The 26975-nt window shown below is 55.8% G+C and overlaps 1 protein-coding gene across 1 annotated transcript in view; it reads right to left on the minus strand.

Annotated features, from left to right (window-relative positions):
* The window catches only part of CCDC33 (coiled-coil domain containing 33), a 45209-nt gene extending 22895 nt beyond the window's left edge, over positions 1-22314 (minus strand). Inside the window, exons 1-9 of the mRNA XM_074156027.1 lie at positions 22005-22314; positions 20585-21027; positions 19304-19486; positions 8790-8953; positions 3907-4037; positions 2143-2252; positions 1239-1340; positions 968-1059; positions 703-823 (exon numbers count right to left, since the gene is read on the minus strand). Coding sequence (XP_074012128.1) covers positions 703-823; positions 968-1059; positions 1239-1340; positions 2143-2252; positions 3907-4037; positions 8790-8953; positions 19304-19486; positions 20585-21027; positions 22005-22314 — 1656 coding nt within the window. The remainder of the gene's footprint in view (positions 1-702; positions 824-967; positions 1060-1238; positions 1341-2142; positions 2253-3906; positions 4038-8789; positions 8954-19303; positions 19487-20584; positions 21028-22004) is intronic.
* Positions 22315-26975: the final 4661 nt, after the last annotated feature.

Consider the following 26975-nt stretch of genomic DNA (forward strand, 5'->3'; position numbering starts at 1 on the left):
CTCCCAGACGATGAAAATTCAATACACGCAGCGGGGAAGGACCGAGACGGGGAAACGTGTGCTCCCCCGACCTCGGGCACCAGCTGGATCCATCTTTTCGGGGCGGCTGGACATCTGCCCTCACCAAGCTTTCGGCTGGCACTTTTCAGAGGCGAAGGGATGGAGCTGCTGTGGTTTTTGAAGGGCAGCAGCTTCCCCCTCACACCTCCTCCTCCCTGCCCCAGCATCTCCACGCCCCCCCCGCCCCAGTTCTCTAGCCTCTCCCTCCCTGCCAATTTTTGGCAGGGCTGGGGAACAAAAGCGGGGCTTCTCCTCCCTCTCGACGAGGAGAGGATGCCGCGTGCCGAAAGCATATGTTTCCCTGGCAACAGCTATTTTGAAGATGTGCGTAGCTCTCCCGAGACGGGTACTTGAGGCCCGGGGAGGAGAAGGTCTCTGCCTTTGAGAGGCGGCACTCGAGGCCTTGAGGGGAGCAGGGGGAAAAACGAAGGACAAAGGCACAAACGAGGAGCTGCCTGGTGGCTTCTGGGGAGGTGGGGGACCATGGTCTTTGATGCTCCAAAAACATGGCTTTGCCCCCTAAAGCTTTTCCCTGTGGAGGGGTGCTCGGCTGCCCTGCCAGAGGAGGGATGCCAGTTGGTACCCAAGTGGGATGGACGCTGCCGGACCCGGACATCCCAGCAGATGCGCTCAACCTCCTACCTGCGGGCAGCCGTGGTTGGCAGCTGGGATGATGCTGAAGGCTGCTGCTGAAGGGTCTGGGAACGTGACAGTGGTGGGGCTGATGCCGGGAGAGGAGGTGGGCTGCTTCTCCATGCGGCGCCTGAGAAGCGATGGAAAGGGGGAGAGAGTCAGCACGTGTGGGGCTGCATCTGCTCCTGGCAAGCCGAGCAGCGTGGGAGGGGGTGATGGCAACAGGGATGCTCAGATTGTCCCCTCTCCCATGTCACCGGCGGCCATCACTCACTTGTACTCCTGAACATTGGTCACAACTCTGGCCACGGCGACGAGGGCCCCAGGGGGGGTGGCCAGAGGGGCTGACAGCCCCCGCAGCAGCACCTGGGGAGGTGTGGAGACCACAGTGAGGGGTCAGCAAACAGTAAGGGGAGGGGGGGAACAACACCTACAGCCACCAGAGCAGGAGGCAACATGTGACAGCATCCTCCCCTGAGCCGAGAAGCCATCCCGCACCCTGCAAACCCTCCCTGCCACCTCCTGTCCCCAGGGCCACCTCTTACCTCCAAGGCCACGTAGCTGAACCCGTCGCAGCGAGAGATGAAGCTCCCTTTGCGGGTGATGGTGACGTGCAGGACCGTCCCCGTGGGGTCCTGCGTCCTCGGCTGGTTGGGGAGGAGAGCGAAGGGTGGGAGGAGGAGGGGTCAAGGCCACCAAACGCCAGCCCTGGGCTTGCAGATGGCCCGTGGCTGACAGTAAAGCACCAACTGATAATTAAAGCTCACTGTCCCCCCCGAGCCTTCCCGGAAAAGATCAATATAATAAATCCTGCTGCATTTAAATATTTAATCACTCCCAATCTCAGCACAAGCTCATTTCTGCCAGCCAGAGGGTAGGGGAGGCTGATTTTGGGGGGGGGGGGGGGTATTGAGTGAGTTTGCCAGGTCTCAGCTGCACAGGGAGCTGCCAGCCAAGTCCCTGGGACCGTTAACGCATTGGGATGGAGAAATCCCCACTGAGGGGTTGAGGAAGCTTCTCTCTGGGGCTGGGTACATGCCTGCATTAATTAATGCACAGTGGCCACTTCTTAACGAACGCTCTGATGCAAGGCCTGGCCCCGCATCTCCTTTCCCAGGATGCTGAGGGCAAAAGCACTTCCCAGCTTTCAATCCCCTCGTTTTTCCTCCACGTTTTCCCACCAGAGAGAGGTGGAAAAAAAAAAGGGGAAAAAAAAGCCCAGCACAACGCCTGCCTTGTTCCCACCTCACGGGAAGCTCACAAGCCTCTTTGAGCACCTTCCCTGACTTGCCAAATTCAGGTTTCCCACCGGGATTACACCGTTACACAAGGCTCCCTTCGCCCACAACACACCCCCCCACACACACCTCCCAAGCTACATCTGGGGTGAAAATCAAGAGTTATAAGCAGGAATAAGAAGTGGGATGGAGGGGAGGGAGCTGTACCTACCAGCACCAGCCTGCAGTGGTGGGGCTGGAAGGGCTGGAGGTGCCTCACTGGCAGCTGGAAGGTCCCCAAAGCCTCCTTGGTGGCTTTGTCTGCCACGGTGAGAGTCAGGGCTGGAAGGGAGAGGGTCAGCCATCAGGATTTGGGGAAGTAAGGGGAGAGCAGGTGAAGTGATGGGGAGAGGTCTGGGTGAAGAAGGGACAGAGACAATGGGGTTATTGGTTCAACAGCCCCTTCCCCTCACAGGTCACGGTGGGGTGGGTAGGGGCAGGATTTAACCCGTTGGGGGTTTATATCCACACACACATAGATGCATCCCAAGGAGCCATTGAGAACATGTCCCAAGCATCCCCAGGGAAGTGAAGCCCGCGAGCAGCTGGCACCAACACAGCTCAGATTCCCATTTAAGAAGCCGGGATTTCCCTCTGATCCATCTAATCCACCTCCTCGGCCCCAGCCAGGGTGCGATTCTGCCCTGAGCCCTCCCTGGCCACTGGATTTTGCAGACACTTGCCACCACGGTCATCTGCCCTCTCAGGGATGCCTGGTCCCCGTCTGTCTCCCGCCACGGCAGCATCACCCCCCACAGGTACTGGCACCCCCAGCTCTTCCCTTAATTTAAAGCAAAGCTGCAATTTAGTTGACAGGCACGAGCAGGAGCTTTTTATCAAAAAAAAAAAAAAAAGGAGCTGATGGAAGGGAAAACCGCCCTCTCTTTATGCTGCCATCAAGACTTGGGCTTCCCTTCCCCCAGCTTAATGACTGTGCTGAGGCACCCGCCTTAACTCCTGCTTGGCCAACCTGGCGATGCCACAGGTTGTGCAGGTCCCCCAAAAGAAGGTGATGGACCAGGCAAGTGCATGGACCACGCTTTCCCGAGCTCCTGCTTTTCAGCAGATGCTCGGTTTATAGGGAGATTTTCTTTTTCTTCCAGCCCCTTGTGGAAAAAGCACCAGGGAAAAAGTTCAAGTGCGAGAAGAGTGGCTTCTCCGCCAGTCGTCACTGACGATAGCTCACGCTTGGCAGCCCCACTGATGGAAAGCATGGACAAGAAAAGGATGGAAACTATATTCCTGGGGAAGGCAAGGTGCAAGCTGCACCTGGAAGCGACAGGTCTGGTCTGAACATCTGGGGCATGAACATCTCTGAACATCTGGGGGATGTTGGGTGGCGGATAAGCAGGGCCAGAGGTCCAGTCAGGTCTCCCCCCACATCTCTCCTGGTCCCGCAGGGGGGCAGGTCCAAAGTACATCAAAAGCTCCTCAATTTCATTGAGGTCAGGGCCTAATGGGATTAGGCACGATGTGAAGATTGGCTCCCACAGTTTGTTTTGCAAGGGTCCGATTAGAATCTAATCCCGGCCCCTAATGCCGGCAGTTTTATTACAATCACAGACTTAGCAGCAGGGAGTAACAGCATCATGATGTGGGTCCAACCCATACAAGGTGTTGGGGAAATATTTGGAGTGCGCCAATCCCTGTTGGTGATTCCCATGGGATGCTTTGGAGGATGCCCGGAGCTCAGCACTGTCACTTGTCCCATCCCGTATCTAGGGGCATGTCCCTCCCGGTCCTACCCTGAAGCTACCACGGCCACGCAGGGCTCAGGGCATGGCTCGTCCCCATCACGGCCACCCTCTGCCTGGGTGCTGCTCGGGGTCCTTCGGAGCACGGGCTCCCCAATATCCCAAAGTTCATCCTTTTAGGAAAAGAGACCCACGTCCCAGTCCCCATTGTTCCTGTCCCCGTGGTCCCCTGATGCTCTCACCTGCCCCGCCTGCATCTTCAGCATCCATCTCCACCATCACCTCCTCCTCCCAGGTGGGTGCATGGGTAGGCACTGGGGACAAGTGGGTGGCCCATGCCTCTGGCTTCTGCTCATCCCCTCTGCTGGTCTCACTGGGAGGAAAAAGGAGGCGAAGGGGGCTGGTTACTGGGTGAGGAAGGGGAATGTGTCAGGCTGGAGCTATGCTGGGGAGAGGGATGAGCACCGACCCCGCTCGGTGCATCTAACAGCAGCCAGCCCCCCACTCCCAGAACCCTTAGCAGAGCTCTGCGGGGGGGGGGCGGTTCTGGGGGTCCAGGGCTGGTTTTACTCCTGGCCACCAGCTCCTGCCGAGCCTCCAGTGATGGGGTTTGCAGCCCCTTTTATCCAAAAGGCTATGTCAGACCCCAGAGGCTAATTATCTGGTTGTATTGATGAAGGGACTGGGAGGAGGCTGTTGGGAAAGGAGAGAGAAGATTGAATGTTAACGACCGCCGTCTTTAAACTCAGCACATAATGAGGCTGAGCAATAATTATGGTGGCGTTAGCGGCTATGGGCCCCAGCGGCTATGGGTCCATCACCATCAGGGCTGTTTTGGGATTGTTCCTCCCACTTTTATCAGTTGATCATCAATTACTCATGAGTTTGGCTAATGATAATAATGCCCCCCCCCAGCCCACCATTAGGGGGGCCGGCAGATCTGTTAGGGGGTCTCCACTGCCCAGCGAGACATTTGGTGCTATCCCGGCAGTCCCAAGACCATGGCAGAGTCCCACCGCCTGGTGAGGCGGTGACCTCAAGTCCTGTCCATCCCCAACCATGGGATGAAGGGGGATGGTGATGTGGCATCAGGCCAACGTGCCACAGATGTTCTGGCCCTGTCAATGGGTTGCTCTGGATATTAAGATGATAAAGTGTCCGGTGCTGGCTCCTCCAGGAAAGCTCTTGCTGAAGCAGAGCCAACGCGGCTCTTAGGGAGAGGTTACCAGGGCACTGTGGTGACTGAGGGCAGATGGTGTCACTTTGCCATCTCCTGGGAGCTGGAGACCCCAGCTGTGAGGGAAAGGAGATGATGAAGGTCCTTCCAGCTGTAGGGTGAGCTCCAGGTTAGTGGTAGGACTGAGCAGGTTCATCCCAGCCAGAGGGGAGGATGCTCTACCTTTGCAAGACTTCCATTCCCTCTGAAGAGACTGGTTGAATGGACCCTCAGTCATGCTGCATCCACATCCCGTGCTCCTCTCCCATCTCCCACGTGTCGTCTTCCCCACCGGAGAAGCCCACCTGCATCCCTCAGGGATGGAGCCAAGCCGGCCAGCTCGGGCAGGTGAGAATTAGCATCGGACTGGCACCATTGTGGAGGGGCTGGAAAAAAAATTGGCTCTCCAGTAATGAGCTCTGTGGGGGATTGCTCTACCAGCAACGTGCTCGGAGTCCGAATGAAGCCAGACCTGGGCTGGAGGGGGTGGGAGGAGGAGGAGGGTGAGAACCGCCTGCTCTGGGCCCCCTTCATTATAGACTTGCCTAAGGACGGGAGAGCATTCAAAAAGAGCCGTGGAGTGGGGAAGGGAGAGGGGGGGGGAAACAACTCACAACAGCACAACACATGGGGATGCACTTCAAAATCAAATGAATAGGCTGGGGGCAGCAGGAAGGGTGGAGAGCCGAGATGGTTTGATGTCTCCTCCTCATCCCAGCCAGCTCCAGACCTGCTGGTGGGGCAGGAGATGGGGTCTCCAGCGAGCAGACACCCATGGGATGACATGCCTTGGGGCACGACGTGGCTGGGATGGACCAAGAGATGCTCTTCTGATGCTCCGCACCCCTCCCTGCCTGCTCCAGGGCAGGCACTTCGCTCCGCCGAGCGGGGATGCACCAGCCACCCACCGCTGCGACAAAAGATAAAGATAAAGATAAAAGATAAAGACGGCCACCCCCGGAGAGTTATTATACATCAACGTCTCGGCTCCAGCGCCTGGGGATAGCATCACACAGCCACCCCGCTGCCTGTGACACCCGGGTGGCAGGCAAAGGGCTTGGCGGGGCTGTGCCCAGCCCTTGTAAATATTTATTTATCCCCCCTTATAAGTTATTATCTCTACAGGGGGAGTTATTTCTCAGGGACGACATCCCTGCAGGGGCAACGTGGTGGTGCAGTGGCATCGTTCCCGGGGAAGAAAAACCCCCTGTGCCCTCCCCCCCCACCCCCGGCCACAGTTCGGGGGACCAAAAGCTGGGGTGTCATTTATGCAGCGGTTGCAGGGTCTGGCCCTGGGGAAGGGAATGGTGCCCCCCACCACCCAGCCCCACTGTGCTCAGCGATGAGCTTGGGGGGCTCAGGTGCAGTAAATACAGATAAATAAACCACAGAGACATAAGGGTAATCTCTGAAAAGATTCAGAACGAGGAAGGAAGAATTGTAATTCCCCCCTCTCCTTTGAGAAACCCAATTTTTACATTGCTCCTGACCCTCTAACCCTGGGACAGTCCATCATCATCCCACCATGACCCAAGCCGGGTGCTGGAGTGAGGAAGGGACCCCAAAAGACCCTGTTTGGTCCTGCTTCCCACCTCCCCTTGCTCAGCTGAGCCCCTGGTTTATTTTTGGGCACATCATAGAGCCAAAAAGGCTTTGCTTGCAGGAACACCCTTCCCAGGTGGAGCATCTCACCAGGACCAGGACCACTGCACATGCAGGCAAACCCGCAGGCAGGGGGACATCGAGCCCGCAGGTGGGGGGGATACCGGAGCCCCCATCCCCCAGGCTGGGAGCAGATGGCGCATTCTGCAGCGACCTTGAGTTTCTTCTCTGGGCGCTGAAGAGCAGGAAGGAAGAAGCGAAGGAGATGCTTTCACCTGCCAGTGGTACTCAATGGAGAGGAGAAGCTGGGCCGGAGCCAGGCGCTTTGTGCCGTTAATTGCAAACACACCTGGCTCCGGCACGCCAAGGTCATCCCTGCATCCCCCTGGCCAGGCAGCAATTTATCCATGCACACAGGGGAGTGAAAGGAAGACGCAGAACAAACCCACGGGTGCCCCTGAAACCAGGGAGGGGGAATTTGCTCAGCGTTCAGAGGATGAGGAGCAGAGGTGAGCTGCTGCCAGATCCCCAGAGCATCATCCCCAGAGGAGGAGCCCATCCTCTCCCAGGGCAGGGATGAGCCCAAGCCCATCAGGATGCCCACATGGGCTTCTCCTGCTGCTTGAGGTCTTTCAGATTCCCTTTCCCTCCCTGATCCTCCGCACCGAGAGCTGGAAGCGATGCGGGATGCTGAGTCCAGGCACGGCCAACAAAGAGCTGGTGGGAGTGATATTGCTCCCCTCTTCCCCTCCCTCTCCTGATTTTGAGGGGATGATGATGCTCTGGGTGCCAGCAGTTTGAGCTCGGGCTGGCTCTGCTGGTGGTACCCAGTCTCTGCTGGGGGGCGAACGGCTGCCACCAGGTCCCCACCAGCACATCCACCCACCTCTTCTCCTTCCCGTCCGTAAAAACCCACCTTTTAACTGCAACATGCTACTCTCCTTCAATAGCAAGTGCCCTGAAAAACAATAACTGATTCCCTTCTGCCTTGACTCCCTCACTATGGTTACTAAAAGGCCCCTCATGTGTCCTGCATCCCTAATACCACCCTCCCTTCCCCTCCATCACTCCCCCGTTACCATGGCAATGCGGTGATGGAGCAGCACCAGAATGTAAAGAGAGATGCAACAATCACACGCCACCCTCGTGCTATCATTTAGGATATTGATGTTTAAATCTCCTGAGATTATCTGGGTATAATTGGTTTATGGAAATAGAGACAACTCCTGCGGTGGAGTTACTCAGGCTGTCGGGGCGGAGAGCGGGCCCTTGGCACGGGGAGGGTGGGAAAGATGGGAAGGGGTGATGGAGGGGCGGCAGTGGGGGCTGCCAGCCCATGTGCCATCCAGCTCCCATTGGGCTGCAGGTGCCAGCCAGCCCCCAAAACCTGACAAACGCTGCCCCGGTGATGGAGAGCCACATCCCTCCTGCCCAGGGAGCCTCTGAGGCAGCTGGTTGCCCAGCACTGTGGAGAAAAGACGTGCTATGCCATGCCAAGAGACCTTGGGACCCCCTTCACCACGGAGCTCAGGGTTTCTACATCGCAAAATACCCAGCAAGCAACAGTTTGCTCTACACATTTGCAGAGATGTTTCCAGGCTCTCACAGCCCCGGCTGCTGCTTGTCCCCAGTGGATGAGTCCTGTCCCCCAGCACCGATGCACCACCTTGGGTACCAGCCTGCCCGGCGCTGCCCTGCAGAGATGCCCCAGACAAACCAAACTCCGCAACCAAGTGATGCTCTCAAGGTGCCGACGGCCACTTTCTCCTCCCCCCTTTTTCCAGGGAAGTGGTGCCGAAGCCTCTCTGCCTGCTGTAAGGGCTCTTTGGGATCGCCGGCTCACCCCGCAGCAGCGCTGAGCGGAGCGGCCTCCCTCTTAACACCGACCAAAGCGCGACCAGCTAATTGAGTCCCCTGGCACATGCATAATGCACGAGGAGCCAAGTTCTCCTTACCCAAGCATCCTGTTTTATTTATTAAAACACTCTTTTATTTATCGTGATATCATCTCCAAACCCAGGCAGCATTACCCTGTGGATGCTTTGACATCATTTTATACTTTCAATATTAGGAATGCTTTCTTCCCCAGCCAAAGCACCCCATCCCCTGCCTTCCCCCATCTCAGCGAGGAGTCCTGGCTCCTCTCCCCGCACCGAGCATCCCACAGAGGTGGGATGTGTCGCTTCTAAAGAGGTTTCCTCCTTCCTGGGGCTTGCAAAGAGTTAATAATCGGGTGACAACTGCTAAACCCTTTCGCTGTGTCCCCACGATCTCTGTTGTCCCCCTTCACGGATGCTGGGTACTCACACGACAACGTATGGCCATGGCTCCTGGCCCTTACGCGTGGCTGGCAGGTTGCTGGCACCATGGATGGTGACCGTGATGGCTTCCTTCCCCACACAGGCCACGTGTCCCCCACCCGCCACCGGTTCACGCCTGAGCTCCTCTGTCTCGGCAGGGGACTTGGAAACCTGCTGGGAACAAGCGGGAGAGACATCAAAGTGAGAAGTGACTAGATGCTCCTGTGTGTCCTCATCACCCAACCTCATCCCCACAGCCCCAGCTCAATGCTGAGCTCAGATGATGTCCCCAGCACATCCCCGTGACTCAAACCTGTCCCCACAACCCCTGTTTAAAGCTGAAAGCCTGAATGGAGGAGAACAAGCTGGGGAGATGGTGTCCCCAGCACATCTCCATCATCCAGTCCAGTCCCTAAGACCTTTGCTCCATGCTGAGAACCCAGATGAGGGAGAACAAGCTGGGGACATGGTGTCCCCAGCACATCTCCATCACCCAAGCTGGTCCCCAAGACCCTTGCTCGATGCTGAGAGCCTGGATGGGGGAGAACAAGCCAGGAAGATGATGTCCCTGGCACACCCCACTACAGTAGCCTCTTCCCTGTCCCCACTGCTCAGCTGCGGCTCCGCACCATGGATGTCACCATGCCATGGCAGGGCCACAGGGGGTGCCAGGCTCTCTGGGAGGACACCCAGCAGCATGAGAGCATCCCACATGGGGTGAAACTTGCCCAATATCCCTGCTCAGTGTGGTCCCATGGTCCAACCAAAGACCCCAAGCCAGGCCACCAAAACAGGGATTAACCATCTAAAGCACCTCCATTTCCCCCATAGCCCTCTGACCGGCTAATAACCCACGGCTAACCCTCCTCAGCCCCCTGTTCCCCCTTCTCGCCAGCCTCGGGTATCTCTGCAATTTATAGGGACTCTGCAGGAATTGGGATCTCAGCCCAATCCAGGAGAGGGAAAAGGGGAGAACACAGCGGCTCCCCCCCCCCCCCCCCGCCCCCGGCTCATTAATTCCCACCAGCTGATGTGATAAGGAGCAGCAGAGCCACAAGCTGCCATTCCTCACCCACAATGTGGGGAGGGGGGGGACGGGGAGGGGGACAGGACCATCCGCAAGCCCATCACACCCCGTCCAAGTGAGAGATGGCGCCGTCCCCCACCGGCTGCATCCTCACCATGCCACCATCAACACATGTAATATTGCATCGTGTTGGGGCTACAAGGGGTTAAAACCCACCCTGCATCCGGCTCCAGACCCTGAAAAGCAAACCCTTCCTGCCATCCCCTCCTGCCCTCCTGGGGTGAAGGCAAGAGCTCCAGCCCAGCATCCACCCTGCGGGCTTCTCAAAGCCACTGCCTGCAAATCCCCTCCGACGCCTGGCTTTGCCTCCAAACTCTGTGACGAGGGGCTGGCTCGTCCTTAGCCCTCTCCGTTGTCACTCCCAAGGCCGCCCGGCTGCAGCGGTGACAGGCTTGGCAGCAAGGAGGTGACCCATCACCTTGGGGGTTAAACAACCCCAAACCTAAGGAGCGCTTGCGGGACGGAAACCTGGTGGTTGGAAACCACCAACAGCCCGGAAAAAAACATTTAAATCAGCTTTTTTTCCCCCCACTTTATTTTTTTGTTGTCAGCTCGGAAGCCAGCTGGAGCTCGGGGCTGGGTGCTGGGGACAGATCTGGCATCTGTGACAGCCAGAAAGTGGCACCGAAGGAGCAGAAATAAGGAAAGAAGGTGGGGGAGGATCCCCCAACCTGCCGAGCAGAGGGGGGGAATGGATCCCAGTCCCACCCTGGCTCCAGCTCCATGGCAATTATCCCCCTGCCCGGCGATGTTGATGGAGAGGGGAAATTACAGGGTTTCTTGATCTGACGTGAGATGACCCCCATCAAGTCACCCCCCAACGGACACGGGCTCTCTCCACTGGCTCTGCACCCTGCCTGAGCACCCCAACTCTCCCTACACCCTCAAGAAATACAGCATGGCAAGTCCTGACACCTTCCCGAGGCTTTTCCAGAGAGGAAGGGAAAATGGGAGGGATGTGGAAGAGCATAAACACTATCCTAAAACAAAAAAATTAGCATGATTTTGCCCCATCAAAGGTAGGGATGCTCTCCCTGGAGACCCCTCTCCCTTCAAGAAAGCATCTCTTCAGGCTACGGCTCGGGGGTTTCAGTGAGTATTGGCACCCCAAATACTCCCTAAAAACCCAATCCTGCAGAATTCCAGCTGGCAGAGATGGAAAACCACCTTGCTTTGGATTGCACGGATGCCCGTGAGCTCGCTGGTGGAGCCCGGCTCTGGGGGACTCCAGGCTCTATGCTGCAATGCTGGATCAGCATCCCACACCACACCTTCATTTACAGCTCCAGATCACTGTTTTGGGAACATTTTCCTATGTTTTCCCCATTTCCTTTCCCATTCCAGATAACAGAAGCAGGTTTCTTAGCGCACACCTTCATACCCACCCTTTATATTTACATACCTCTGAAAAAACCACGTAGGTTTTACCGCTAAGCCATGGTTCCAGCCCCGTAATTAGCGAGGGGTTTTAATAGAAAATTCACGAGCAGTTAAGCTAAGTACAACTCAGCGGGAGAACAAAACGTTTTAAAAATAGGTGTGAACAATGCCAGGCTTTGCAGGCAACCAGTACCTGAAGCCCTCAGCAAGGCTGTGATTAACTACAGAAAAAGAAAAAAAAAAAAAGAAAAAAAAAACCCACAAAAAACCCCACCAAAAACTCAGTCACTATTCAAAGCCAGGAGGAAATTCAGTATTTCTTCCAGCAAGGAGGGTGCCTGCGGTTCCAGGTAGAGCCCACGCTTGTTTTTCAGCTCTCTTACTCAGCGGGAAGCAAAACTTCTCCATCCTCGCCAAGAAAAGTGCCCTCACCCAGGGGTTTGTCACCTGTAGCTCGCGGAGGCGAAGAAACAACAAAGTTCCCACGTCCCCAAGGGTCTCAGCTGGGGACACCACCCGTTAAAACCCTTTGGAGGTCCCTTGGAGCATCAGTGACTCCTGCAGAGCACTTCGAGCATCTCATGCCGTCCACTGCCCCCATCCCACACAGCACCTTAACCCCTGGCCGCCCTTAAAGCATCCTTGAGGATGGTTATTAATTATTCACGCTGCGATGTTGTGGGGAGGTTGATTAACGGTGCCTTGAGCTGCCATCGTCGTAATTTGTTTTTCTATCAACTCTTTATCATCGTGAAAGAAGCATCGGGGCCCAGACAGCTCCTCTACAGCAGCGTTCCAGCCAAGATTAAATTGCTCCTGGCTGCGGGCTGACAAGACATAAATACCCTCCAGAGTCCAGTGTTTAGTTCGGGAGGACAACCCCGGGCTGGGAGCCAGCAGAGACCTCCAGGAATGACACTGTAGCGGGACAGGGGCTCCTTCATCCCCTGCCCCACAGCTGGAGGCCACAGCTGCATCTCCCCACCCACCCACCCTCGCAGAAGGTCAGTGCTAGCAGGATGCTCCTTGAATTTTGATTTCTCCGGTGCTTTGGCCAGCACAAGGCCGGGGGGGGGGCTCTTGGGGCTTTACATCTGTGGCATTCACCTCCTCCACCCCTAACACAGCCCTCCTTGGGATGATGCACCGCTGCTCTGCAGGAGAAGGCACCGCTTGCCCTACCACGGAAGGACTTGGACCCTCCTGGTCCTTCGTAGTGAGCCCCACAAGCTCCCCCCTGCCCAGCCCCAGCTGAAGCCAGGAGCAGGGATTCACTCCTCTACATCGGGAGCATTCCCAGCCCTGAGCTCCTCCCTGCCCCTGAAAATTTATGGGCGGCCGTTGGGAACGTGTCAGCTTTATCCTCCTCCTGAGACTCCATAAAATAATAGTAGGCTCCGTGAGCGAAGATGGACTGGGGCTGGTGTGAGTTTTCCTATGTGATGTCTCCCCAGGCTCCTTTCAAGCTTCCTTTACGGCAGCTAAACACCGACAAGCCGCTTCCCTTCCCCTGACAGCCGAGAGGATGGCAAATAAAGTGCCACTTGTCTTTAAACAAGCAGCGGGATCGGGCCACAGGTTCAGCCTCCCGCGCCATGCCATGGAGGGGCCAGGACATCCTGGAGCAGGCCAGCCTGAGGATGCTGGTCCCTAGATGTCTTTTGGGGCAGCCACAGGTCCAGCCACCTCTCAGGGCTGAACCATGGGGCTCTGGGATGGAAGAACACACCAAGAGCAGAGCATTTCCCGATAACGGGGGCCAGCAGACCCATCAGCTCCAGCACGGGCACCGAGCAAGCACGCACCTCCGGGCATGGGGGAACCGGGGTGGAGAGGGGGATTTTACACCTCATCAGGCAGCAAAATGGGGTGAAATATGAGTTTACAGACCACGAGGAACCCGGCAAGGACTCGGCAGCTGATGGGTGAGCGGATGCAGCTGCTTCATCCCGACCAACCTTCTCCCATCATGCTGCGCAAGGGACAATTTAGCATCCTCAATTCAGGGGGTGTTTTTTGTGGGGGTTGCATCCCGGCCGCACCATGTCCCGCTGTCCCCATGTCCCCAAACTCCATATGGGTCCCCGCAAAACCCGGGGCGTCAGAGTACAGCGTGACATCCGTATGGATTTGCACATACATTTCCCCCCCCCCCCCCCCCCCCGCCCTCGTCCCCCCCAGCCCCAACATCATGGCTCCTCGTCTGTCTGCCCCGCTCTCCAAAGCAACCGGAGCCTCGGCGCTAATCAGATTTGAGGCTGTGAAATCTCATTTGAGGCTCTATTAATGCATAGCTGGCATGACACAGGCCCCGGCCTGTCTCCAATGAGTGAAAACAAGGAAAGTAATCTAGCTGGGAAAAAAAAAAAAAAAAAAGAAAAAAAAAGGAAAAAAAATAAAAATATGCGTCGCCCGGAACCAGCTCATGGGAGCCGGCCAAATGCAATTACAGCTAAAAGTAAGATTAAAACAGTATCAGCACTCTTCTTCCTCTGACCCCTGCTCCTGCCTGGGGGAGAGGAGGCCCTGAGCTGCACCCACGGGCACCCCCCAGCACCGTGGTCCTTCCAGCAGGGATGCGATGGCAGCGGGGATGCTGCCCCTTCACAAAGCAAAGGGCTTTTGCACCATGCCACTGTCTCCCTGCCTCCGTGGAAGGCGCCTGGGCTCCTCCAGGGGGGTTGCTGACGCTGGGTCCAACGAGGATGCTTTTTCTTCGCTGAGGTTTTGCTCCTCCCCAGCCCCCGATGTCTGGGAGCTGCTTGGCACTGGACGGGAGGAGAACCCGGCCCACCTTCTAACAACACCCTACAATTAGCATCCCTCAGAGAAAGCCTTGCCCTTGGAAAAAATAGCCTCTGGGGTGGCACAGAGGTGGGTATGCAAGGCAAGGAGCACCCATCAGCTTCCCACAGGAGAGGAGCCAGCACGCACATGGTTTCCATTTCTAGAAGTATATCCTCCTTCCCCCCCCGCCTCCCCCCTCTCAACAAAGGCTCTAGACTCTGGCAAGCGCAGCTCCAAACACAGCCCGGAGACAAACAGCCATATGGTTTGCGGAACTTCAGCTCCACCGGCGGCCCCAGGCAGCCCGGGCTGGGGTTTTTGAAGCCAAACCCAATTGTAGAATCACAAGGAAAGGGGTATTTCCCAACACCTTCACCCAGCGGGTTCAAACCACCCTCCAAGGTAAAAAAAAAAAAAAAACAAAAAAACACACACACAAAAACCAGAAACAAAATAAACAATGAAAACCTGAGCTGTTAAAGCCCTTTCATAGATTCCCAGCAAAACAAAAGCGAGGCAGGAAAGCAAACACTGTTTTATTCATCGTTTCATCCTGCCAGCCTCAGCACACACACCCCCCCATCCCGGCTGCTCCAGTAACCCCCATTGCTGCTCTGCTCCCATTTCCCAGTCAGCAGCAGGAACGGGGGCAGAGGGGGGAGAGGGATTTTTTTTACCTTGGATTCGGGCTGAGCTTGATCTATTCTTCTTCATCTTATTATTATTTTTAAGCAAGTTGTTTCCTCCAGGGGACCCTGCAGGAGCTCATTAGAGATCACAGGGCGGTTTCGGGGTGCCAGGAGGGAGGATGCTCTCCCCCATCGGCATGTAGGGATGCCGACTCCAAGCCGATTTCCCCAGGGAGCCCCATTGCCGCCGGCCGGGAATCCCTTTGGGCTAAAAATTGCCAAATTCATTTTCCTTCCATTTATGTAGAAAACTCCCAATTCACCTGTCAAATAATTAAATGGGCCGGCAGCCCAGCACCGCCTCGTCTGCTCCATTAGGAGAATTTTACACTTTCTATATTTATCAGTGGCACCAGTGCAATTTCCACACACCCCCCCCCAACCCTCTTAAAATGGAGCAATTTTCTCTTTTTAACCCCGTTTGCTTTTCTCATCAAGGCAGTTATCTGACACTTAAAGGGACATGATGACTTAAATTGCAGGAATTAGAGCTAGCAGCCGCTCCTCCTGCCTGCCTCTCCTCTGAGCACCCAAAGAATTTGTGCTTTGCAGACAAGCAAATCAAGAAGCTGCTTGGAAAACCTCTTGAGGAGCCGTCTTCTCCATCTGAGATGATTTTTTTTTTGCCGGTTTAAGTAAGAAAAATGCGAATTGCCACTCGTTTCCATGCCAGATCTCCACCTGGGCAGGGAGAAGCACAGATCGAAGACTTTTGGACCACGATTATGATAGGGGATGTCATTTCCTTGCAGCACATCACCAGAAACATGCATTTTCACACCCCCAAAAAAAATCACCTTTCAGTAAATCTGAGCCATTGCGAGTAGCACCCCAAAGCCATTTGCCTCAGGTTCCCTTTTGCTGGCGGTCCCCTCCGGCACCGAGCAGGGATGATCAAGGGATGCCGAGAGGAAGGCGAAGTCCCCGATGAACCCGTCAAGGCTCACTCCTCCCGGGGCTGACAGCTTTTCAAAGCCTTACAAATTGCTCGCCAGAGCAGCTTGATTCATCTCGCCCGCGTCCCGGGGCGAGCCCTGCCAGCAAAGTTTGGGGTTTTTTTTTTTTTTATTTTTCAGCCTCATTGGGCTTTTGAGGGAGTGGAGGCAGCTCCAGCCCCTCACCCTGGTGTCGGGGCGGCAGGCTGGGGAGAAGGGCTGCACCCCGGCCGCTGTCGTTGGGATGAGTGATGGATAAGCTGAGCAGGGGGGGGACATGGACGCGTGCCATCCATCACCCGCTAACAGAGACCTCTGCCCCAGCCCTGACACCCTGGTGATGGGAAGACAGAAGCTTTTATCCACCATCATCGCTCGGGGAGATGGGGACACGGTGAGGACATCCGCATCCCGGCGCGAGCATCCTACTGCTGCAGCCAGACAGAAATGCCATGGCTCAGCCCAAAACCAGCCCCCAGCCCTTCAGCACAGCCAAATGGACCCCCCCTCTGCATATATTAAGGAAGCACCAGCCTAAGACCCCCCCCAAAAAGGGGGAGGGGTTAGCCCAGCTGCGGTTCAGACTCCCTCAGGTCCCTGTGGCCTGGAATACACCCGGTGCTTGAGGAGTCACCGCTTCACTTTGTGTGTCCTGCTTAAAAAAACACAAAGATGAGACTTATTCCTGGGGAGCTTCTTGGCTCGCCCCTGTGATTTATGTGACTCCAACTCACTTTGCACCTGCGCCTGCTTCGCTGGGGAATCCACTTTGCTCCCTGGGGAATCCAAAGGGACAAAGCAGAGCGGAAGCAGAGACAGGAGTGGGTTTAGTCCCCGTTTTTCAGACCTGTTGAAGCTCCAGCTGCCTGGTCCCCCCAGCCTTGGCAAACAAGCGAGACCGAGCGGGAACACAAGCTGCGCGCAAACCCATTTGTTTGCTGCCGAAAGGCGGCGGTGCCTTCTACCCTGACAGCAACAGATTGCTGTTTTGGGACGGGCGCCTCACTGCCAGCTGGTCCAGGGAAACTGGAAACAAACCACCTTCTGCGGGCTCCCAACCAAGTCCAACTGCCAAGGAGATCTCCAAAAGCTGGCTCCTTTTCCCCCCTACACACCCCCAGCACCACATAGGACCTGCTGGAAGTGAAATGGGAATAGTTCCCAGAGGAAGGGACTGTCTTCTGCTGACCTGAGGGCTGATTCCCCTTTAACTGAGCCTTGTGGTCTGCTGCCAAGTCCCCAGGGGTCCTGGGGAGCCCAGTCCCTTCTCCTCCCATCCCTGCCAGGAAGTGGGCATCCCTCCCTGGAGGGAAGAGGTATCCCCAGGACTGACATCTCCCAGGCTCAACCTTATCCATCCCAGCGACTGAGATCTCATCCATGGCATGTTATCGACCCACTCGGTGCCCTGCCTGGGTTCCTGGGACAATTAGGGAACCGTCTGGCTCTGCAACACGCGTGAGGCATTTGAACAGGCAGCAGAGCCTCCCGCTCCGTGCTGGGGAATACATTATCGGCAGGTTGCGGTGAGATGAGGAAAAAAAATAAATCGTTATCCCCGTGCGTGGTGCTTTCAGGTGGAGCTCAGCACCCATCCATCACCCCCACCGTCCTGCAGATGAGATGCGCGGCACGGAGGCTGTGTCGAGGAGCTGGTCCCCCATGGGGATGTGCCCGCATGTCTTTCCCATTTGGGAAGGCGAAGCAGATGGATGTGATGCTCTGGCATCTGGATTTCTCAGGACACCAGCCCAAGCAGCAGCCCTCGCCCCTCTGAAGTTGCCCCTCTCCGTGCCCCAGTGCTACTGACTGCCCAAACTATGGATCACCCAACTCCCGCCTGGATTTAGGAAGATATTTAGGCTCTCAAACTTCAGTTTAGGGTTCAGCTTCACCACGTGCTGCAGGATCAACATGTGATGCTTTGAGATGCTCAGGTTTGGACCAGCAAGAGCTAAACTGGCTCCAGACTGACAAGCAAATCCCACAGCTTCAGCTTGCTCTATGCTGCAGCATCCCAGGAGAGCTTTTGTAGATTAAAACTTTGTCCCAGCTCCACCTGGTCCACCCCCCTTCCCCATAACCCAAAGCTCAGACACCCTCCAATGCATTTTTCATCACTCCAGCCCTCCCAGAAGGGTGGGAAGCTAACATCACCACCACCACCCCCGGCCTCTCAGCTTTTAATTTTTAAATAAAAACCATCCTGGCAAATACTTGCCGGGTGACATCAGCAGCAGGTGATTTATTGCATTCCCTCCGGGGGCCCAGGAGCGAAATTGCGTTTGCTAATGCCTCGCCTTACGCCCCCTGGCCCAGCTCTGCATCCCGCCCTCCATCCCAGCTGATTGCTATCGATTTCCACAGCTCGGGAAGAGTTTACGGCGAGACGTTTGCTGAGCAAACTCAATCAGGTCGCACTAATAAGCGTTTTCTGGCCAGTAAATTTTCGGCTGGGCAGGGACGGCACATCCACTTGGAAAAATCAAGAGAGGCCAAGTGCCACGAGGGGTGGCCTCAGGGTTCTGAGGGTCCGCGATGCTCAGCATCCTGCCTGGAGAAGGGCTGGGCAGCTCAGCAGGGCTCGAGCGCCCCGTAACTCCTGTGAAACGCATGGACCAAGTGCCCTAGAGCCACCAGTGACACGTTTATCCCGCACAAGGTAAAGAGCCGAGGCACCAAGGTGTCCTGCAGCAGGTAGTCCCCAGGCAGGGCCAAGCTAATTTTTACCCTACAGCTCCGCCAACACAGTCACCAGGACCAAGAAGCACGCAGCCAGCACCCTGGTGATGGCACCATGGGCACAAGCCACCACCTGCAGAGTCCCTTGCCACCTCCCCACTGCAGCAGGGGGGCTAAGGGCTGCCAGCTCCATCCCTGAGCCCAGAGGCTGCAGGAGACCTTGCCATCAAGCCCACCATCCCCAGCTGGAGGACATGGGGGGAATCCCTAGAAGGAGAAGAGAGCCCAGAGATGCCTGGGGAAGGTTCAGGAGATCAATCCGGTCTCCAGTGCTGTAACCCAGCTTTCTCCAGCAATGTTTTCACAGGTGTACGAGACACCTCGGAGAGCAGCATAGGCAACGTCTTCATCAGCAGACGTGTTATTCTTACAGCGAGATGCAGGAAACAGAGCCCCTGGGGTAAGGGTTGGCCTTTTTTTTTTTTCTTCCTTTTTATTTAGACAGCTTTTAACATAACTAAGGAAAGAGAAAGGCAGCTTCTCTCTCTGCCTTAGCCCTGCCCTGTGGTTTCTGCAGTTTTTAGAAGTCTGGACTTGAGCTGCACGATGAGCTGGTTAAGAGGAGTCAGACCCCCACAAGTTGGCATTGTAGGAGCTTCTAGGTGACACCATCCGCCACCTGGGGACAGCCAGCTCACAGGGCTGCCTTTTGGTATGAGAAACACAAAGTTTGATGTCTCATTCCCCCATCCCCACAACCAGGCTGGGGAGGTGATGGCCTGGGAACAAGGGCAGCACGCCGGTACCCAGGCTGGGCCAGGGACAGGATGGAGGTAGCCACGTCCCCTTTGCGCCCCTCCATCTCCTCTCCAGCACCACAAAGCTCTGACAGGAAGCTACTACAATTAATAGCCTTTTGTTATTAATTTAGGATGGCATCTTCTCCAGCGGCTGCACTCACCTGCGTTGGCGAGAAGGCCAGATCCGGGCTGTAGCCTGGCGAGGAGAGATGGAAGCTGCTGCAGCTCAGCGGTCGCCTTGGGGCAGGCACCGAGGAAGAGGAGGAGGAGGAGGAAGGATGCTCGCCTGCTGAGTCACCCAGGAGCTCCGGGGAGGAGCTGAGCGCAGGGTCAGCCCGCAGCCTCTGGCAGTATGGGAAGAGGTTCAAAAGCCCAGCTTCCCTTTCTCTGTCCACCCAGTGTCCCCCATACATCCCAGAGAGACCCCCCCTCTGCATCCCAGCTCCATCCTCTAAGGCTCAGGACCTCACCCCTCAAAGGCAGAACTTTTCCAAGACATAAGTAAAACTTCCACCCTAAACCAACCATAACCACCCCAATAATGTTGCTTTTAGACTTAGAGACTCCCCACAAGCATCCCTAAGGATTGCACCTCCACAGCCCCAGGGAAAAAAAAAAAGGAAAGAAGAAACCTATTCTTGTTTAAAAAATTATCTTATTAATAAACTTTTTAGCAGTCCAGCCCTCTCTCCACCCTATATAGGGAGCACCTGCCCAGCTCCTAGCTGCCTCTGATGGGGACTGGCTGCTCTCTGCCCTTAAAAGAGAGGGGCAGAGGAGGGTAAGGGTGATGCTGGAGGGGCTTCGTCTTTTCTGGGGGTCTCTGCTGGAGGGGCTATACTGCACCAGCTGGGAAGGTGAGGGGCATTTGAGTGGGTTTAGTAGGTGGGTTGGAGTTTCTGGCCCTACTGTGGGTGAGGTCTGGGGTGAGGTGTGGGTGTTGTGCTTGGTAGGGGATGGTGAATGTTGTGTTGGACCATGCTGGGGTGGGAAGAGCCAAGTGGATACCCCATAAAGGAGCTTCTCCTACAGCTCTGAGTACAGGTTGACTGTGGGATCATCTTTACTGGTTCTGCTTGGGTGGTTGCTGTCTTACCAAGACCCTACCTGCATCCTGAGCTTGTCCTAGCTTGCTTGGACAAAGAGGATCCCTAACTTTGGTGGCTGGCAGGGAACAGGCATCAGCCTTCTATCCAGCAATGCTGGAGAGTGAGTGAGGGGAAACTGAGGCAGGGCTGTGCTGTTTACCAAGGACACTCCTGAAAACCATAGAGACCTCACACTCTTTGCTTTTACTCCAGCTGGTGCCTGTGTGGGGCCATCAGCCTACCCTAGGGCCAAATCCTGTCCTAAGCAGACTGGTCTGCTCTTGTTTTACTGGAACACAGGATCTCTGAGGCTCAAATCTGGGCTCTCTGGCCCCCAAATCTGGGTTCTCCTACCTCAGGGGAGCAGGCATGGCCCTTGGTGGGCAGTGAGTGATATGCAGACTCAGGCGTATGGCTGGGGACAGGGATGTCCAGGGCTGGGTATGTGCTTGCTCCTTGTTGGTCTTCCTCCTGGGTGCTGGGGGAGAGTGGTGGGGCTGAAGCCAGCGTGGTGGGTGGCCGGTGCTCATGCAGGGATGCGGTGAAGGCCAATCGGCCACAGTGCATCGCTGGCTGCTCGCTGCCCACCCGCAGCAAAGCCATCACGGCGCTGTAGTGGTACCAGTCCTCATCCCTCCCGGCTGAGAGCTTCATCTGGGGCTGGTTGGTCCGGGGGTAGATGGCGAAGAAGGCTTCTCCCACCTGCCTGCTCCTCCTCATTCTCTCTGCCCTCCTGGGGAAGTGCAGGGCCTCAATGTGGAGCCGCACATCATGGTTCTTGTCATTCTTGCAGAAACCTGCTGGGAGTGATGGGGAGTGAATGACAGAATGGCAGGGGTTGGAAGGGACCTCTGGAGATCATCTAGTCCAACTCCCTGCCAGAGCAGGGTCACCCAGAGCAGGTTGGACAGAAACACATCCAGGTGGGTTTGGAATATCTCCAGAGAAGGAGACTCCACCACCTCTCTTGACAGTCTGTACAGGGGCTCTGCCACCCTCACAGGAAAAAAGCTTTTCCTCATGTTGAGACAAAATTTCCAATGTTCCATTTTGTGCCTGTTGCCCCTTGTCCTGTCCCTGGGCACCACTGAGAAGAGTCTGGCCCCATCCTCTTGCCACACACCCTTTAGATATTGCTCGGCATTGATGAGATCCTCTCAGTCTACTCTTCTCCAGCTGAACAGCCCCAGGTCTCTCAGCCTTTCCTCAGCAGAGAGATGCTCCAGTCCCTCATCATCTTGCTAGCCCTTTGCTGTTCCCTGTCCTTGAACTGGGGAGCCCAGCACTGGACCCAGTGCTCCAGATGTGGCCTCACCAGGGCGTAGCAGAGGAGGATGACGTCCCTCTCCCTGCTAGCCATGCTCTTTTTAAGAGTACCCCAGGAGACCATTGGCATTCTTCGCCACAAGGGCAAATTGCAGCCTCTTGGTCAACTTGTCCGAGCCTTGCTTGGGACGGCTGGTGGTCCCAGGAGCATCTTGCTGGGTTCATCCACCAGCAGCCCTGGTTAGCTCTGCTCTGTGAACACTAGTGAACAGGTCATACATATAGATTTTGGGTGGGGTGGTTGTATTGGTGGTGGTGGTGTTGGCCCTACTGCAAGCTAGACCTGCCCCATCCATCCCACTAAGCTCAGACAGCTTAGACTGCAGCTCAGGGGGTTACTGTGGGGGCAAAGCCATGAGCATGGTATGGGGGTTTGTAAGCCTGAGATAGGCTGTGCTTCTGGGTCACCTCTGCCATCAGCCCATCCCCGTGGCATCCAGCCTCTTACCTTTGGGCAAGGTAAAGGTGAATTTCCTCCTCTGGAAGGAGTAGATCTGGTCGAGGTCACTCTGCTCGATGGTGTCGGTGGTGCCGGTGCTGCTCTGGGTGACCTCCCCGTTGTTGATGCGGAGCCGGAGGCCGGTGCTGGAGCCCTGCAGCAGGGGGTTCTCCACGGTGAGCCGCAGGGCATAGAGACCCCGCCGGTTAAACTGGGCACTGACCACCTCAAACTCAAAATCCAGGGTCTTCTCCTCAGCCTTCAGCCGGGAGCGCTGCAGGGCCAGGGGGATGCGGGGTTCCCCTGCTTCTCCCGCCATGGGGACAGAGGTGGGATCTGGAGATGGACCCTCCTTGATAGCAGGGACCTCGTGGATCTCTGCCCCAGAGCAAGCCCTCCTAGCAGCCTGGGGCAGGTTTCTGAGCCAAGAAACCTGCTGCCACTCTCCTCTTCTTTCCAGCAGGGAAAGTGCCTGGGGGTGCCCCTGGGTACGTGCCAGCTTCATGTCTCCTCGGGCAGCTTTCAAAGGCAGCAAAAAAAGAAAAGAAATTCCTGTTCCTGGGGGAAAAAAAAAAAAAGAGCCAGCCTTCGGTGCTGCAGGGAGATGCTGAGAACTTTTCTGCCCCTGTGCGACAGCAGGGACAGGGACTTGGAACTCCAGTTTGTTTGCTGGGAAACCAGGTAACTCAATGCCAAGCGATGGCTGCCTTCCAGCAAACACACTGGGATATCCAGGGTGACGCCAAGTGATGCGGCACGGACGAGTGTGTGCATGCACAGGGTGTGCTGGGGGCGTGGGCACCCCTGCCCAGGGAGCTGGTGGTTCCTCAAACCCTTTTTCTTGGGACATTAGCTACCAAGGGGTTTGTGGGATGTTGCAGATCCTCCAGGAGGTGCCGGTGTTGAGGATGGGGCAAGCCATGCCAGTTGCTCCCGTGTGTTGCTGGGCCCCATGGGACAATCCTGCTCCTCCTCCACCCATGGGCCATTCGCTGGATCTTCTGCTGATGGGACCGGGCAGCCAAGCCTGTGGCCACGCTTTGGTTTGCCTCTAAGGTAAGTTTTTAGCTGGGTCTGCTGGTGGAAATGGCTCCCCATGGGGTTGGGGAATGGGATGAGCCTGGGAAGCAGTCCTTGGCTGTTGGATCAGCTCCCAAAGGGGACAGAGGGATATTCACCCACCTAATCCTACTGCCTGGTGACATTGCGCCCAAGTCCAAGGCAGAAATTGTTCCGGTAGTGACTCTGCCAAACAAGGAGTTGAAATGGTTGTTTGCATCCACAGCTTGAAGATGTGCTTCTGCTGCTGGGGAGCTTGCTGCGCTTTGGGGACCAAGGGGTTGACCCTGAGCTGGGATGTCACCGCTGCAGTGAGGGCTGGAGATGCCCCAAGGGTCATGACCAGGCTGCAGAAGGGAAATTGGGGCTGGTGGGGTGGCTGCGTGTGGGTTGGGAGCCTTTCAGGGGTGATGTCCTGAGTCAAAGCTGGCTGCAAAGGGATCTTGGTCCAGGTCTGCTCTTCTCCACCTCAGTGTTACATGGGCCTTTCCTTGCACAGGAGTGAGTGGTTTTGGCTGGTGCAACTGGAGCTGAGTTCCCTGCCTGCTAAACCTGCCAGCTGAGCATCCAGTGGGATGCAGGGATGCTCCCACCAGGGATATTTTGGGACTGACCTCAAGGGGTTTGGTGGTGCGGGGTGGGCAGGGAGGTGGAACGGCACCGTCTGATCCTTGCCCAGAGCCCCCTGTCATATCTCATTCCCCCAGCGCCACTGAGAACAGCACGTTCCCACAGCTTTCGGGATGTTTCCAGTGAAACGTGAGCCTGAGTTGGGCAAGCAGATGGCCCTTCTCTAAGACAGCTCCCCACTCCGTATAAAAAGCCACATTCCAGTCTCTTCACGCTGGTGCGAGCTTGAAACAACAAGGTTATCCCATAGTGGGGAGCAGGTTGCGGGGATAAAACAGCACCTGAGACCCTGGGGCATAAGACTTTTGCTGTTTTTTCTAGTCTGGAGGCAACCCAGGGATCTGCAAGGTGGCCAGCCAAGACCTGTTCCCAAAATCGCTGCCTGCAAGAACCCCTTTGGAAGGGTGTGTGAGCCGTGGATGGACTCACTAAAAATCAATCCTGGTCTCCCATGCTTCCCTGATGCTGCCAGGGAGGCTGGTTGTACCTCTTGGGCCTTCCTCAGACCTTTTTAGTCTTTCTATTTTGGGGTTTAAAAAAAAAAAAAAAGAGGGCAGGTTGGAGTTTTGCCTTGAAGCACCCACCCTGAACACAACCTCGGCTGATGCGTTCAACCTCCTGCCGTGGTGAGGACGCTGCAGAGGTCAGGGTGAGGAGAGGAGTGAAAGGGGCCCCAATTCAGAGGGTCTGGGGGCACTGGGTTGGGTTTAAAACAGGGAAAGGGTGGTCTGTGCGGTGCTAAGCTTGTGAAAGGGAGGGGGGTGTGTGTGGGGGGGTCATTCCCCTGCCAGCTGAGCCTGTCAGGAAGAGCAGGAATGTCTCTGGGGTGCTCAGATGCTGGCGGCTGGATTGCTTCCTTGAGAGGGCTGAGAGCATAAATGCTTTTAATGCTCTTGGAAGGTTTGGTGGTTCTTTCCCCTGATGGCTGGAGACCGCTCAGTGGTCCCAGAGCGGTGATGGGTGTGAAAAAGGTGGTTTCTCCCAGCCGAGAGCCCAGGGACGGCTTGAATTGAGTCCGTGGTGCTGCTCTGAGCTGTTCCACCCACCAAATTGTGGCAGTCCAAGCTGCTAGTCCCCTACAGAGATGTCACCACCGCACTGGTCTGTGTGGCTGGGACTCGCTCTTGCACCCCCAATAATGGTGGGGACCCCCTGCCACTGGTTTGGGCTCTGCTTTCTTGGGGCAGGGCAGCAGGAGGAATCACGGTGACCAAGTCAGTGTCTGTGTGAAGGATCACGCCCTGGTCTTCACCTCCCAAACGCTCCTGGAAGTTTCCCCTGCCTCAATTAAAACCTGCCAGGCTCTAAATGTGGGGAAATGGGAGCTATTTCATCCTTAACTAGCCTGCTTAATTTCCTTCCCGCCCTTGTGCAAACACATTACAGAGCCACCGCTAACGAGGGCATCATCAAAGGCTAATTTTTCCGCATAATCTAATCGAAGGCGCCGTTCATTCATGTGGCGTTTTCCCAGCCCTTCCCAAGGCACAGGTGCAGCAGGTCTGGAGCTGCCACCTCCACTGCCTTGAGGTGGCACCAGGCACGGCCAAACCTGGGGCTGAGACCTTCCCTTGCTCCCCCAAAACTAAATACTAATTTCCATGGCTCTGTCGGGAACGAGCCTGATTCATAGGACGGTGTGAGGTCTATTTATTTTGGCAACTGGTGGCTTTTATTTTTTTGTGCTCTGTAAAAAAAAAAAAAAAAAAAAAAAAAAAAATGTGGCCTTTGATGGCTGGAGCTCTGCCTTTGTAATGAGCTCAGGATTTGGGCTGGAAAGCTGTGTAATAGTGCTGAGAGATGGGTGGTTTGGCCAAAGGTGGGTTCCTGTTGTCCTTAGCTCTGTTTTTCCCACGTAAAAGTCCTTTTCCCTTAGGGAAACGCCCCCATGGGTGCAGTGAGAGGCAGTGATTTGCTGCTGGGTTGCATCTAAATCTCCTCTCCGGCCTCTCGTCCAATGTTATAAGATGAAACGGGCTCAGAGTATCGGTGCATCCAAGGAGAGGACGCTTCGTCTCCAGGAGCAGAGAAGGGATGTGGGAGAGACCTCACAGCGTGGAGCAGAGGCCAAGGACACACATAGCGAGGTGCTGGTGGTGTCAGAGGGTCTCTGCACCCTGCAGGTGCTGCTGAGGGTTGGGAGAGGTGTCAGGAGCCAGGGAAACCATCCCATTTCCATGCTTATCCAGCACCAACAGCGGCATCTAGGGCTGCCACCCAGCTCCTGGTTCACCCAAACTTCGCAGGGGACGCTTCCCAGCCTGGTCCCTGCTGCCTAGGGAGGGGGCAGCAGGCCTTGACAAGGTGGGCCACCACAGCCTGGGTGGCAACCGCTCATCTGAGGCTTGTGGCCGGTTTCCCAACAGCTATTTTGGAGCAGACAATGCCAAGCTGCTGGAATGGCAACTTTTTTGCAGGGTGTTAGGAGTTGAGCCTTAAGATGCTTTGGTAGAAACAAAAAGCCCTTCCAGAGCTGACGTGCACCTATGATCACTTTGCTAAGATCAGGATGGATTTCTATTTTTTTTGGTGGGGGGGGGGGGGGGGGGAGCCAAAACCTCTGTGACTCTGAATTTCAGCCCTTTCCCCAGTCCTTCAGCTTTCCCAGGAAGCACCTTTGGGATCTGACAACAGCATTTCTCATTTAAAAACAATCCCAGGGAAGGGGAGGGGGGAAAAAAAACCAAACCCATGGGTCGTTTTGTTCAGCATTGCCACAAGGTTTTGGCTAAAAATTAAGCTAAATCTTCAACCTTGATTAATTTTCCTTTGCTTCGCTTGCTGTCACGTGTGGACCGTGTGCATTTTTCTGGCTTATATACTTTTTTTTTTTTTGGTAGGCTGCTATCTCCTGGGCTAAGTGTAGCTGGTGGGAAGAAGGACGCATTGGCCAAGGGGACTGGTTACTCCTGCTCTCACCCCTGGGGCAAAGCATCCCCCCCGCCCCCCAGTTTGCTCCCTAAGATGTTTTGCTTCCCTTTCCCACCTCCTCCAGGCTGTTTCCTGCTGCTGTGGGACCGTCACCTGGCACCGTGAGCCCTGGGCAGGATCTGGCCACCTCCCAGGGGCTGTGGGGAGGATGCTCTGCTGGTGGTGTCCCCAAGCTTGCACCAAACCAAAACTTTCCTTCCCTGTTCCCACCCCTTCCAAGTTACACTGGGGGGGGGGGAGCGCAAATAAATCTGCAAGATTTGGGCAAAGGATTGGGCTCAACTGATTTACACCAGTAAGGAGCTGACTGTTTAATTTACCCCAGGAGGAAGCCGAGGTGTTTGCGTCCCGCGGAGGGCG

The sequence above is a fragment of the Numenius arquata genome, chromosome 11 (assembly GCF_964106895.1).
Source record: "Numenius arquata chromosome 11, bNumArq3.hap1.1, whole genome shotgun sequence".
Lineage (NCBI taxonomy): Eukaryota > Metazoa > Chordata > Aves > Charadriiformes > Scolopacidae > Numenius > Numenius arquata.